We start from the raw sequence: 15740 nt of genomic DNA on the forward strand, positions 1-15740 counted from the left end.
GTGTGTGTTTTACAGTTTATAATTTCTGCTGAGAATGGTTGAATGGAACAGATACTTAATTTCTCCTTTGCATCTAAACAGGTATTGGACATAGGAGATAGTTTAACTATCCCAGATGAGTTCACAGAAGAGGAGAAAAAGACTGGCCAGTGGTGGAAACAGCTTTTATCTGGTGGAGTTGCTGGAGCTGTATCCCGAACAGGCACAGCACCTCTAGACCGACTTAAGGTCATGATGCAGGTGGGTTGTCTCAGAGTCGCTCTATGTGTTGGGTTCTAGAGAGATATTTTAGAAACACACAGCAGGATTATGCATTTTTGAAGAGCAGATCCCAGTTTTATATCACAAATTGTTTTGAGAGCTCTTTTCAGAAGTTTGCCACAGAGCTGTTATTTAAGGAATGTAACCCAAGGCCATGTAAAGCTAGTGGTTGGTTCCTGGCTCAGTAAAATTTCCCTCTGCTCTCTCCAAGGGATAAAATTAAATCATGGCATGTTGGAGGCTTTTGAAAGAAGCTCCATAAGAAAAAAAACTTACTTATAGGCATCTATTTTTAGACAGCCTAATGGTGGTGCTAGTTATGAAAATGTGGCATGCAAAGAAGCTAGAAGACTGTTCGTTATGTAATGCGTGAATAGCTCTATTAAGGGATCTAATCATTTGGAGCTTGGCTTTTGCAATAGAATTTCTCCTATTTTTGCGTTCGTATGCTTGGCACATCTTACTGCTGTTATCCAAGAATTTAAATGCGGTAATTTTAATGAGCGATTACTTGGTTTCTTGCTTTGTTTGATTAAAATGGTTTAATTGGTGTGTTTGCTCATTATAATGAGAAATGTAGATATTTGGCAGTGTTCAGTGCAGTCAGCTACTGAAAAATCATGTATAGGAATAACAATACCTACAGCACATTTTTATGATTGTGCTCTGATACTTACATGCCAAGATTTTGAAAGTGTGTTTATTTTCTTGCTGTCTTATAGGTATTTTTACTAATATAACAGAGCTTGGATTAGTGTGTGCATATTCTTTAGAAAAAAGCATCTATAATTTCATCTCATTTAAGCGGCAAAAATGTGGGAAAAAATCTGTTGTAAAATACAGCTTGGTACTTGATATAAAACGCACCATATTAGTACAGGTGACATGAAAAGAGAGATCTGTTCTTCAAAAAGAGACCCAGCATGGTGTGGGGGTTAGAGAATTGTGACAGGAACCAGAAGACCCAGGTTTGCTATGGACGCTCACTGGCTGACATTGGAACACTCTCTCACTCAGTCCAACTTACCTCACAGGGTTGTTGTTGAATTGAGAAAATCATGTCCCTTGCGGAGCTTGGAATGATTCTGGCTATTTTCTTGAACGGCTTGCTGACTTATTCCTATGCTTTAAACACAGAGAAGCTCTGTTGCTAATTATTCTTTCTGTGTACATCCAGCAATTATATTTGATTTTCTCTTTCTGTGATAAATATAGGTTCATGGTTCCAAGTCAAAGATGAACATAGCAGGTGGCTTGCAGCAGATGGTGAAAGAAGGAGGCATCCGTTCTCTTTGGAGGGGAAATGGTGTCAATGTTATTAAAATTGCACCTGAAACAGCTATTAAGTTCTGGGCTTATGAACAGGTAAGATGTTAAGCCAGTGTATTGGAACACTAAGTGAAGGGAATCCAGCTGTAAACAAACAAGATTCCATAAAATGTGTGAAGTCGCTTTTCTCATTTGGACTTGTGCATCTTTCTCTTTTTAAAGGAAAAAATTGGAGCAATTTTAAGTGTTACTGAAATGAAACTTAAATCTGCTAAGGCATGTGGTGTTTTGGGAGCCCATAACCTTCAATTTTATTTTCATTTGGATTTTGTATAGTGGCCCATTCAAAGCAGAGCATGCTTGGTAGGCCAGGTCTGCAAGTCATATAGGAGTTTTCTAAGGTCAAATTTCATTGTGCTGTGGTAACATGGGCCTCACAATGGATTTCAGAGTTATATTTACCTCAGGATCAGGTTTACATAACCTATTGAAAGCTTAATCTTCCTTTAAGAGAAAGTGACCTCTTGAGATAGAACTTTCAGTTCTGTATCTATTTTTTCCAACACAGATGTCCTATAGATTTAGAGACTTCAGAAAACTAATGCAGTGAAAGGTTTTTTGTTTTAAAAAATCATTTTTAATATCCTGCCCTTCATAAAGGAGGTCAGGGAGGTACCAGAAGATAAGCACCCATCATCATTGCTGCAAAATTGTGAGGTAGGTTAGGCTACAAGAAAGTGATCTACCTGGGGTGCACCCAGTCAGCTTTCTGACATAGAAGACATTTATATCCAGGATTCCTGGCTCGAATGCAGCATTCTGTCAAATATATCACACTGCCTTGCATTTTATATGCTCTTTTAAAAAAACTATTTTAAAAAGAAAGTTAAATCTTGCATACAATATAGCTTGTGGCCAGTAAAGGAGACACACCAAAGAGGGGAGTAAATGGCTGAAGATATGAGACATCATAACTTTTGAATTGCCAAAAGGAACTGATTAAACCCTGATGTCCAAGTTCCTAGAACTGGGCTGCCTGAGTCAGTCTCCTCCCTCCTTGTACCACTGCCCAGTGCTGCTTTAGAAATATGCCGAAGCTAGTGGAAAAGCCAGAATATAAAAAGAGGTGTCTCAGCCATAATGTGAGTCCTAGTTCTTTCTGGTTCAACAATCAGTCTTTTCTCCATGCCTTGTTTCAGGAGGGGTGTTGATTTTGGCTTTGGTAGAATCTCACCTTCAAAGACATGAGAAGAGTGACATTTGAGTAACTTTTATTAACTGTTGTAATTAAATAATCCAAATGTTTCTTGCGTCCCCATTTTATTTCAGAACAAGCACTTATCTGAAGGGTGATGGTTCTAGTTGCAGGGCTAAGTAGATAAAATTAAGATAACTGAGTAGAGACAATCTGCATATTGCAAAGGCCTTGTGTGTGTTCGTAAACAATGGGAAGACTTTGCATCAGACATGCAGTGTGCGTTTTGTGTCTTCCACACACAGCTCCAGTGTAAAACATGCATGTAGCAATGTAAGTAACGTGATTTTAATAAGAAAGCCAACAGCAGCTCTGCTAGGTTATTTGCAAATGTGAAAATAGCAGGGGGAAAGAGGCTAAAGCTGTTTTCCATGCCTGTTTTGGATAGAACTGTTGCACATTGGATGCAAACTCTCTATATTGGCCCCCAAAGAACACAAGGGCTTTGCAGTATGTAGGTAAGCCCTGAAAGTAACCTCTGTATGGTAGTTTTGATATTCATGCCTGGTGATGTTCCAGATTGTCAAGAAAGCATGATTAGTTGACCTTGGGAATCAAATCTCAAGATAGCTGTCACATCATTGTAGCAATCGCTTCACAAAATGAGCGGTGTATGCAGGTGCTTGCCGTGTGCCTAGGTACATGGCTCATGTGCATGTTATTGCAAAACAGACCTTCTGGCAGTTTGTGGTAGTGTGAAAAAATGACTTTTGTATGCATTCTGAATATACAGTATAAGAAAATGTTTCTCAATGAAGACGGGAAGGTAGGAACTGTGGAAAGATTTATATCTGGCTCACTGGCTGGTGCAACTGCTCAGACTTCTATTTACCCTATGGAGGTAAGTGCTGGGGAGCCTGCTAAGTTCACAAAAATACACTGCTGTCCGTCTTCTTTCCAGTAATCAGATGGAAAGTGTGCTCAGCATTGGTTTTAAAGTATTGCTGTATTTTTACTGACTTATACTTGGAGTTATGGTGGCGTCCAGGAGCTGGAAGTCTCCAACAACACCCTCCCCCCTTTGTGTATGCAAAGTGGGAAAAGACTTTCAGGCTTGCCAACATGGGACATGGCCATTTGTGTATGCCCTACCCCACCCCGCCCATTGTTGCCATTTATTCTTCCTGTTTCTGAACATGGAGATTAACCCTTTAGATTAGATAGACAGTATCATTATTTTTATAATACTTAGATGTTTCCTTGCCAAACCCATAAATAAACTGGTGGTTCCACCATGCTAGTATATTAATAAGGAAGTTCATCAATTGCTTTGCGGTCACAGGGAAAGGAAATGTCTCTGCATTCACAGTAGCTGCTCTTACAAGCACATCAAATGGAGAAATAAGATCACAGTTCATATTAATTTGTACCAGTGTACAATGTATGGCACTGGTTTTATCTTGTATATCAAAGCTACTAGGATGTGGACTTCCTTCCCTCATTCAGGATATCACATCCAAACAGAGTTCTGTTACTCACACTTAAGGTGTTACATTAAGGGGATCTTCCAAATCTGATCCCCAAGTATATAGACCTCTGTCTCCACTCAGTTCTTACGGTCAGTCAATCATGGATTCCCTGTTTTCTGCTACATATTCAGCCCCCCCAAACTTCTGGTCTCAGCCCAAATTAATCCATGGTGCCCAGTTGGCAGGGCTGGCAGCCGCCTCGGGGGCGCCAAGGGGGCACCAGAGGGGGCGGGGGAGCGCACCATGGAGCTCTATTGCCCCATGCTGCTGCGCCCGGTCTGGAGCTCTGTGCTGCTGCTGCCACTGCCGCTGCTGCCAACACACAGCTGCGGGCCAGGCACGGCTGGCAGCTGGGGCGGCGTGCAGAGCAACTGAACCAGAGGAAGGATGCACGCTGCCTGCTGTGCCTGGCCCGTAGCTGCTGCGCCCGGCCAGGAGCACGTGCTGGCAGCGGCAGCGTGGGGCAGCTGAGCGGGCAGCCTCCCAGCCCTCCCACTCAGTTGCTCTGTGCTGCTGCCGCTGGCACACAGCTGCAGGCCAGGCGCGGCAGGTGGCCAGGGCGGCATGGGGCAACTGAACGGGAGGGCTGGGAGGCCACCTGTGCGCTACCATGCCCCGCATGATGACGTCACATGCAGTGACATCATCACGCAGTCACACGCAGTGACATCATGCACGAGCGTGCACCAACACCCCTGAAGCTGCCTCAGGCGCCAGAAATGCTGGTGCTGGCCCTGCCAGTTGGTATGGAGCCACATACCAGATGTCCATATTGATGTAAGCTGTTGTGTCATGTACATTTACATGCTGTACAGTTTGCCTTAGTATAAAGGTAACCCCCAAAAGGATAGCCTTTGCCTTGCACAAAGGTCAAACTCTACCTTTGTTGGAAACGACAGCTATTTGTCTATCCATCTGCCTTCCATGTCCTTTCAAGGCTTGCTTTAGAGAAGCCCAATCTTCTCTGTCAGAGTTCTAGTGTTCCACCTGCCCCCGCTTCAAGACCCACATCTAAGCATACACTAGGAAACAGCTCATACCATCAACTAGACTTAAACTTCACTGGTGTATGGCAGAACTAAATCTCTGTTCTGTAGTTTTTGAAATTCTTGTTTTGATTATTGCATTCATCGTTATTCCCATTTGCTTATCTTGCTGTAATAAACCCTCATTTAAGCTAATTCCCCTTTGTGATTGGTAAGGTGTTGTTAATTCCCCATTAAGACTGGTTAGACATGGGAAGGTCAAGAAGTCTCCTTTCCCCTTTTTAAGTTGCTTTCCTCTAGTAGCAAGCAACAGTGCCCCCACAGAAGTTTAGCTAGGTATAAAAATTCCCATACAAACATTAACCCTAGTGGTCCCAATTTGCACCCTGGATGTGCTCAGAGGATCGCCTGATATGGCCAGGGTTCAAACAGAGGTAGCCATTCAGTTAAAACCCCCTGCTTACCCACCACCGTTTGTGTTCTTGTCACTCTCATGTGTCTGCCTACCATGGTATGCTTGCCATGCTCACTGGGGCTGGCACCCCTGCCTCACCATTTGCTGCCATTCCCATATCTGTTTTCCATGCTCTCCATTTGTGTGCTTGCTTCCTGCTCACCGGTGCTAATCATGTCATCTCCCTGCCCTTCTCGGGCATGGGCCCTAGCAGCTGCCTTGCTTCAGAAGATGCTGATGCTGCCTAGACTACTGAATAGTCTTTTTTATTTAAAACCTGCTGCTATGAAGGAGTTGTTCATCAGTGGTAAAGTATATGCTTAGTATGCAAAAGGTTCCAGTCCTTGGAGTTTCTAGTTAAAACCAGGGGTCCTTGGGTAGCAATGAAGGGAAAAACCTTTGCTTCTGACTCTGGAGAGCTACTGCCAGTCAAAGTACACAGTACAGGGCTAGGTGAACCATTCATCTGACCCAGCAGAAAGCAGCTCATTATATTTTATATCTGAGAATGATGGGGAAATAAGCAGAGGCAGTAATCCGTTGGTAATAGAGTGAGAGTGGGCAGGGGACAAGATAGGACCCAAGAGAAGACACTAAAGGGATTTATCTTTCCTATAGGTCTGCAATGGTACATTCAACCTTTTAAAAATAGTTCTATGATGAATTTATTTATTCATTGTAGTATTCAGGAATCTTTGGGAAAGAAGCTTATTTCACCAGCCTGTTTTAAATGAAGTTGCCTTCACCTTCAGGTGCTGGTGTTCTGACATTTTTAACAACCAAAAATTTCAGAATTTTGTTGGAAACAATATAATTCAAATATTTTCTCACTCTTTAGGTGTTAAAGACCAGATTGGCTGTGGGCAAAACAGGACAATATAATGGCATGTTTGACTGTGCTAAGAAGATTTTAAGGAGAGAAGGCGTGAAGGCTTTTTACAAAGGTTATATTCCCAATATTTTGGGCATCATTCCCTATGCTGGCATAGACCTTGCTGTTTATGAGGTGAGTTGAGTCTGCTGGCAGCATCATTACCAAAAAAGCTGCTATGGTTTAGCAGATAGACTGTTAGACCTGGGTTGCTTGCACACTAGCCATTGTTGTCTGGGATAGCCATAGTTCATTCAGGCTCCAGTCTCAGAGCGTGGCAGCGATAGAGAGAAATCAACTTCAGCTTTTAGTAACCCCCTGCTAACTTGAATCGCAGCCTCTCTGTTTATCTCATTTGTATTCTGCCCTTCGTGCACGGAGCTCATAGCATCATTTGAGTTTCAAAAACCTTGGAAGGTAGGCGGATCAGAGAGTGGCTTGACTATAAGGGCATCTAGTGAACTTCATGGCAAAGAGGGAAATTGAACCTGGGTTTTCCACATCCATATTAGAAGCAGACAAGCTTGAGGATGTGCTAGGCACATATGCCATGGTTTGTTATGTCTGAAGTGCATTTTAAGCGCAGAGTCAAAGTGCAGAGTTTCAAAGTGGCATTGTGCTGACATGGCAGGCAAATGGCGAGGATAAAAACATTTATGAAGTCCTATGGAGCAGTATTGTTGCTAAAAGTGTGAACCGTGAGTGGAAATTACTGGTTCAAGGCTCACTTCAATAATATTGCTAGGCAGCCTTGACCCAAACCCAGCACACAATCAGCCTTCTTTTAGGACTAACCAAACGATACGTAACAGTGCGTGAGTTTCCCAGCTCTTTAGAACTCTTTTATCAAGTTGGATGCTACAAAAATAGTTTTAAAAGGATTCAGGGAATGAAAAATGCCTCAGGACATGTTGTTAGGTCCTGGTCAAGCCTACCCTGTGTGTTAGATGCAGAGATTATTTTAAATGGTGCTGGTTTCAAGTGACACCCAACAGTTTGAGGCAAGCCATGGGTTTCCCAGCCTCACTCTCCAGGCTGTAAAATAGTTATTCTAAGGATTACCAAGATTACGTATACAAAGGGATTTTGTAGCACCTTAACAGATTTATTGTTGCGTACCAAAAGGTAGTGAAAACTGTGAAGTATATGGTTTAAAGGTTGTAAAACCAAGACTTATACTGATGACACTTCTGTACAAAACTCAGAAAGACAAAGCATGGTGAGTATTCGCGTAACAGCTACAATTGGTGATAAAAGAATCTATCCAGTTACTGGGTATGTACAGTATTACTGCAGGTATGTAATTATTTAATAAAGGTTGCTGTGAAGCAGGATAGTGTGTCAAGATACATATGTACCAGTCGCATTCTTAGTTCCAGAGATCAGTCTGTATATACTCAGACGTGGCTTAGACTTAATATTCCTTTAGATGGAGAAGTAGGGAGAGAGACAGGCTCTTAAATAATTTTAGTCTGTCTTGGCCTAGCTAAAGGTAAAGAATAGAAGCAGAGCAAAACAGGCAATTCTAGATATAAAGGCAAAATCAATTCCAACTACAGAGGCAGTTCTTAAAAGGACAGTTCTAACATGTATAACAGTAGCAGTTTACTCAAGGCAGTTCCAAAATACAGTGGCAATAATAAATTACAACTCCCTGGTGTTTATGAAAAGTTGTTTTCAGCCTGTGGCTAGTTAAGGAAAAACCACCTGGGGAAAGGGATGAGGGTATATGGAAGTCACCAAAGGGATATAGATGTTATCACGGTAAGGGAAGGAGAGAAGGAAGCACTAGTTGGGAATGAGAGTTATTTGAAGGCATTGGGATGCTGTAGGATGAAAGAGTTTTCCAGCTGGGCATGGGGAGGAAGCTGTAGATGTCAAAGCTAGAAAGCAGGACACAAGCAGGAGTGCAGGGGATTGGGGGGTGGGGACAGTGGGGTGCTTGCACGTGCTCCCCACAAGCAGAGGAATCCTGGTGCATGCTGACTGAAAACCACCCCTTTGGAGACAGTTTTCACTTTTAGCACGTGCCCACTGCGACTTCTTCCTTCGTCCCATTGGAAAATGAGCGGGACAGTCTTCTTCCTCTGTCCTGCTCATTTTTCTGTGGAGGGGTAGTGCATGCAAGTGCTTCTTCTCACACCCATGCTCCCCCCGCTGGCCAGGTGAGCAGGGTCAGGGATGGCAGGTGGGGGCAGGGGATGCCCCTCCCTGGGTGGGGGATGGCAAGGCTACTATCTGAGTTTCATCATAAACTTGTGTCACTTGTTCTCATGAATGTGGGTTGGTGATTCAAAGACAGAGAAGCTAGTGTAAGGTAGTGGCTGTTTTAGAAAGGTTGCAGGCAACTACAGAGGACCCCGTGAGGTTTCAATACAACATAATCCTAAATGTAATAAAACCTTGAGCCTAGAGTATGGATGCCTCAGAGCTTCATCCTACTTGGCCTCCTCTTGTGACACACAGTTATATACAGACCACTGGCTTTAGTTAAGTTGCCTAAAACATCCAAGTCGCTTTTAAGAATACTATGCACCTGATAAAGTGGGCTCTAGCCCACAAAAGCTTATGTTGCAATAAGTCTATTAGTATTTAAGGCACATAAGAGACCTTTATAGTTTTCAAGTAGATCTTGAATAAATGCAGCAATATTTTCTTGGCAGGCTTTGAAGAAGAGGTGGCTAGAAAAGTATGCAACAGACTCTGCCAACCCTGGTGTACTTGTGTTGTTGGGATGTGGTACTATGTCCAGTACCTGTGGCCAGTTAGCTAGTTACCCTCTTGCCCTTATCCGAACTCGAATGCAGGCTCAAGGTGAGTCTTGGTGTTTTGGGACATAGACCAGTACCCTTATGTTGAACAAGTAAGCAAGGTCCTAACATTCAAAATAATTCAGCAGTTTTATTCCACTTGCCTTGCATTTCTAATAGGGGATACTTTCCTTGACTACTTGGTCAGTCATTGCTCCCCATATTTTGTCAGAATTACACTGCCCCTTTAAAATGTTCCAGACAAAGGCCTATTTCACACAAAGCTGATTAGGTGGTGAACCTGCTTCTGGATGGTATCATTTCAACAAAATTTAGCTGTAATAAAAAACCAGATGTTCAATAGAAGGATTTTACATGTGCAGGTAATTTTTTTTATATTTTCTATGGAGAAGCATTCAAGTGGTTAGAGTGCTTGTTCAAATCCTTGCTCTATTGTGAAGCTCATAGCCTGACATGCTCTCTCAGCCTAATGTATCGCATAGGTTGGTTGTGAGAATAAAACAGGGAGAGGGAAGACCCATATAAACTACTTTAAGCTCCTTGGATGAAGAGTAGATAAAAATCAAATGAATGAATAAATAATGCAATCTTGCACCTGTAGCGGTACAGTTCACTTATTATAACGCCCCCCCCCCCCCAATTAGGCCTTGGAGTAGATTCTGGTGTTCAGCTGAGCATATGGGTCCACCATCTGGGAAGGCAGGTAGAAACCACTTGCTTTTGTGCAATGGTTTTAAAATTATTACTATGTTCATAGTACTTACAAGTTACTTGTTTTTGTACATGTAAGCGTATGAGACCAAACATGTTAATGCAGTGAGTTTATGCAAATATATTGATTCAAAGCAAGACTACAAATTCTTAAAATTTCACCCACTTCTCATTTTTGAAGGGGAGGTTGTTGGAAGGGCGAAGGTGTGCTAACTGTATGCTTTAAGTCCTAAAAAGAGGGTACCCTAAAGAAGTAAAAAAATGTGCAAAAGATTGCAGTATAACCAGTCTGTGCAAGTATAGGAGTTTTCAACCCACCATTTACCATTGCTTAGAAGTATCATGTGAGCCTTTGCTCCAAACAGTAATTAAGCATGTTGTGGAAAAGGCTAGGCTGGAACCTTATTCACTGACATGTTTCACCTTTCTGTGTGCAAGGAATTTTTGTTGTATGGTGAATTATTCAATCAAGTGAGCATCTGCTTGCAATCTAAAATAGTGGTACAGTCTTGACAGAGACTTGTTGCCTTGGTGAGAACTAGGCCTTAGTTATTTATTGATCATTCCCATGTTGGTGACATTTGCAGTCTTAAAAGGACATACATAAGAGTGTTGGTGAAGTCCATTGTACTGAGTGAAGCATAAGGGAGACACTGAGATAGAGGCACACTTAAAGAAGAGAACAGGGTGCCAGCATCTTTTTTTTTTTGAAAGCTAACTACTATCTAGGAGACTATTCATAGAAAGGAATACTAGAAATCATGTGCTTTCTATAGGGAAATAGCTTACATACCTAATTAAGAAATGCTGATGTGGGCTATCCATAGGAAGGCATGCTGCTTTCTTTTTTGAAGAGGTCTGCCTATGTGATAAAGAGGAGTTATATTTTAAAGAAAATGTCAATTTTGGAATAACTTTGATACTGATATTTTGAGTGACATCTTTACTATTTTCATTCTCTCTTCCTCCTCTTTTCCCCATAGCTATGGTGGAAGGAGGTCCTCAGCTGAACATGGTTGGTCTCTTCCAAAGGATAATTGCTAAGGAAGGAGTCCTTGGACTTTATAGAGGCATAGCTCCTAACTTCATGAAGGTGCTTCCTGCTGTCAGCATCAGTTATGTGGTGTATGAAAAGATGAAAGAGAACTTGGGGATAGCATGAAAGCGAGAGAGGAACAACATGAGAGATTATCATGGAATATGCACCCATCCTTTTGTGTACTTTAAATTTATTCATGTTTGCAGTTGACCAGTCCTCTGTGCAAAAATGCTGTGGGGTTCCTGGTCTTCTATTGGGGGATGGGAAATCCCACCTTCCTAAAACAGCTGTGAGCCAATTTCTGTATCTTGACAATCAAGAAAAAATGCATTGGTAATTCATCTACAGGCTGGAAGATCTTTTTTAAAAAATCATCTCTAGAGTCAAAAGTCTTCCATAAAAACACACACACATTTGACCAGGATAAACTGTATTTGGAAGTGAGAAGTACAGTACTGTGTTAAGATACACATTTGCTCTTTCTGGGGGTTGTTCCATTTTTGGTGTACCAAACATACAACTGGTTCTTTGTATTTGCATTCTCAAATGGAGAAGTGATGTTAATAAGGATGAAAAAAATGTTTTGGTATCTTTAAATATAAGGCTTGGAAAAAAAGATTACAAAGAAAAACAAGATGATACAGAAAAGTTCCTTCAACATTTTTATGAGCATATAAGGGGGAAAATTGGCACAATCCACCAAGAAAACTGCTCATTGGTGCCCTGGGGAAATGAGTGAGACTTTGACAGAGGTGCTCTTTGCCCATTTACCAGCCATTGCAATGAAACTTGCATGGTTGAGCCTCTGATCATCCCAAAATAGTTATGACATGACATGTAGATTACACCTGCAGTATAGTAAGAGGGTTGATTTTTGAGGTATTTGAATGGACTGTAGCATCAGTTCACGCTGCATGGAGGAATGCCAGTTTTTGGTGCTGCCTTGTATAAAAACTACGTTCAAGGTTTTTAAATTTTTTTAAAAAAAAACACTTGCTGTGCTAGTTTTCCACTAAAAGGAATGATGCAAGCAGGGGAATTTTGAAAAGTAATCTGCTTTAAGTGATGCAGTCAATTTGTTGCTTCAAATGCTCTGCCACTTCATAACCATGTCTGCCTGCTGCATGGGAATACATTGCTTTCATTTAAACTGAAATTAGTCACAACTAACCTGAGTCAGGCTAAAATCCTAGAATTTCAGTTCCATTGCATTCAGAGTGGCTTAGTTGGGATTATCTTTAGCTGCAGTAGGGTCAAGGAATTCCTGATGATGTACTCACAGGTCAAATTAGAGCTGAATACATCATGTATTATGTTATTCCAGCCTAAACCCATTGAAATCAGTGGGTATAGAGTAAAGCTGCGTAGGAATGCACTGCAAATGATCCATTCAAAGGGATCTTGCTAGATCATTCCATTGGGCTGCTTTTCATTCAATTGCACATGCTGCCAGTCAACTGAGATGGCTCTTATTTCTCATTGGTTGATCACCACAGAAGGCTGGCCTTTATATGTCTTGTGCAGATTGCAATCTTGGAGTAAAAAAATCCATCTTTTATTATACATTATGTTCACTGTCTTTGTGGGAATGCCTGCATAAAGGGCTGATTGTGGCAGGTTGAAAATGCAATTCAGAAGTGGAGTAGGAAGGATAGCAATTCTGCACTACCATTCTATTTTTCCTGTAGATCAGGGATTTCCTCCTTGATGAAAAGCTAAGTCCTTTATAACAGTGTGCCAGAGACTCGTTGATAATTTAAAAACTCCTCCTTAGCACCCCATATCAAATTGCTAGGTATATTGAGAGAGAGAGAGAGAGAGAGTGTGTGTGTGTGTGTGTGTGTGTGAGAGAGAGAGAGAGAGAGAGCACAACCAACCAGTACCTTGAAATTGTTAAAATTAATATTGAGTAAATATAAACCAAGCCACAAGCTTTTGGATAACAAGAGAAGATCATGTTGAAGAGACTTTTCCTGCATGACTTTTGCAAGAACTTTTTAATGTATGCACATTATCAAATGAATTTTCTAAAACAGAGAATTTTTGAGTTGTCTGTGCATGAATGTCTGCTGAATGTCCATAATATTGTTTACAGTTGTTTGCACGCAGCACCAAGGGTATATCCAGTGCTCCTTAGCACCATGTTGAGGCAGATCCTTGTGCAGCTCTTGTATCTTCATGAAGAGGTGCCCATTCTTGTTAATCTTTTGTAATGCTTTTTGCATGTGGGGATGACATAGGAAATTGCACTGGAGTGTATGATCTGTTGCTTTTTTCAGTTGCTAAAGACTACAGCATTCTAGAGGAACTACATTCCACAGGCCAGCTACCATGTTGAACAAACCCACCTTGTTGTTTTTCAGCCTGTTGTACAAATACTTCTTTCTATATATTGAACTTCATGCAAATGTTCCACAGTTAGTAGAGAAGCCAGTTGTGAGAAGCCAGTTCACCTTTTCAAATTCCTCCATGCAATTATGCATTTAGATATGTAATCATGTGGATGTGTTAGCTGCCATTATACATGCAGGAAATCCTTTTCATGATCATGGCTGCATTTTTTTCCAGTAGCTGTCATCATAAAGATGGCTGCTGGCTCCACCTGTGTGCATAAGCTTTCCTTGACACATTCAAGTTCCTGTATTGGGGAGCTTGATAGAATGAACTGTCCTTGGGAATAGCAGCCCAGTATCAAAATGGGAGTTGGATGGCTTTTTAATATTTTGACAAAAACAGCTGCTTTTATATAATCTCGGGTGGGGGATCAAAAAGATAAAAGTGACTATCGTGCAATCCTAAACACAATTATTCCAGTCTAAACCCATTGAAATCAGTGGGCTTAGACTGGAATAATTCTTCTGAGGATTGCACTGTATGTGAATGATTTTACCTGTGTTTCTAACCTGTGTTGCTGCTTTTTTTTTTTTTGCTTTAGCAACCAGATTATCGAACCATTCCTGAGCTCCTGTAAACCTCAAACATGCCACAAATTGACTGACATGGATCCCTTAGTACCTTTTTGATTGGTTTGGGAAGCTGACCTAAACAAACAGCACAAAAAAGAATCTGGGCATTTTCTGAGTTGCAGAGTGTCTTCAGTTGGTGGCTATACACTATCTTAACTAATTATTACGAGCGCAACTGGTTTTGTTCTTTGCAGTGTGGATGGGATAGGTAGTGGCCACTGGATTGTATTCCTTGTTATGAGTGGAAGGCTTTTCTGATTTTATTTTGTCATGTCCAGCCTTGCACTTGATCCAAGACCAAAGAATTAGTTGCTCAAATAAAGACTTACTGTTAAGTGCACTGCTCTTTTTTTTTAAAGAAGAAGATTGCATGGTATTCCATTCTATTATGAGTTTGCCTATCTGTAGATGTGACTATGAATTTTCTCTATTTTTTACTGTAACCTAGAAAGATGCCTATTTTCTATATATTGCAAAGATGCCCCAAGCTGTATGTGAACCAGACTCAGTCCATTTTCTTGTACAAGTGACCTTCGGGGAATATTGATTATTCTGTTGGTGATTATCCCTGTCTGTTGTAAGAATGAGTAAGACTGTGAGGATTTCAGTCCATTACCATATGCCAAAAAAAAGCTGAGTTCTAATGAGGTGTGCTTGGTCTGTTACTTGAAAGTAAATCAGACATTTACTTTTTATAATCCTATAAATGTATCAATTTATAATAAACGTTTTGTAATGTGACTTTTGTGGCTTGTTGGACCTAGAAATCTATGAATACAAATTCTGTTGTGTACAAAAAAAGCAAGTTGAGCTTTCTCATATAGGCATTCTGTTCTGATCATCATGATAGTTGCATGGCTAGTTTAGGATTCCAGTACTTGAAGTACTGAATCATTTGTGCCACGGTGGCTAACAGGACTGTCCTTGGGTGTTTGGGCCTGCTCGAGTGTTGAAATGTGACCATTCTTCCAGATATTATGGTTTGTCAAGCTGTATGCTGCAGCTGAACCAGTCAGAAGTTCATGCAGGAGTTCTCTGACTCCCTGTTACTTTCGCCATAAGCCTTGCATTCATTCTCTCTCCTTTTCTATTTGAATACGCATGTTGACGTTTACAGTGTACAACCAGTGGTCAGGTCTGATGTCTTTTACGGCAGAGTAGGATTAGCATTGTAAGCAGATTCACAGTACCTAACAGTAGCTGTTGAGCTTCAATAATGTGCAAACAGAAGACCAACAATTCACCAAGTGGTAACTTTATCATGATGACCCATTTCGTACATGGAAACCATCATCTGATGCTGCAGTCATATGTGATCAGATCCCATGTATGCTTAAGACAGTAGCCCAGGCTTCAGCCATTCATGTTCATTACTCAGAACCATATCAAGTGATGATGTTAATATGAATGGGTCGCCACAGATAAATCCTTTCTTCTCAAACAGTACTTTTTAATATATTTATTTGCCTGTCATCAAATATATAGTAATCATATGTGGAAAGAATATAGACTGAAATGGCAATTCAATAGGACTAGATCTGTCTCGAAAAGCTACAGAGGTTACTTCCCTTAATTTTTTTTACTAACCCACCTTCCCACACATTGCTTATCCTAGCTGTTTGTCATAGATAGTGAAAGGGAAAAGGACTGGATATTTTCCAGCTTCCCTTGTAGCCTAGATTGATACT

General features: G+C 41.1%; 1 protein-coding gene across 1 annotated transcript in view; it reads left to right on the plus strand.

The window, feature by feature from the left end:
• Nucleotides 1-14778, plus strand: part of SLC25A24 (solute carrier family 25 member 24) — a 33089-nt gene extending 18311 nt beyond the window's left edge. Inside the window, exons 5-10 of the mRNA XM_054980194.1 lie at nucleotides 82-240; nucleotides 1477-1626; nucleotides 3519-3626; nucleotides 6533-6700; nucleotides 9229-9379; nucleotides 11031-14778. Of these exons, the coding sequence (XP_054836169.1) occupies nucleotides 82-240; nucleotides 1477-1626; nucleotides 3519-3626; nucleotides 6533-6700; nucleotides 9229-9379; nucleotides 11031-11209 (915 nt within the window). The 3' untranslated portion in view covers nucleotides 11210-14778. The remainder of the gene's footprint in view (nucleotides 1-81; nucleotides 241-1476; nucleotides 1627-3518; nucleotides 3627-6532; nucleotides 6701-9228; nucleotides 9380-11030) is intronic.
• The last annotated feature ends 962 nt before the right edge of the window (nucleotides 14779-15740 follow it).

This window comes from Eublepharis macularius, chromosome 5 (genome assembly GCF_028583425.1).
Source record: "Eublepharis macularius isolate TG4126 chromosome 5, MPM_Emac_v1.0, whole genome shotgun sequence".
NCBI lineage: Eukaryota > Metazoa > Chordata > Lepidosauria > Squamata > Eublepharidae > Eublepharis > Eublepharis macularius.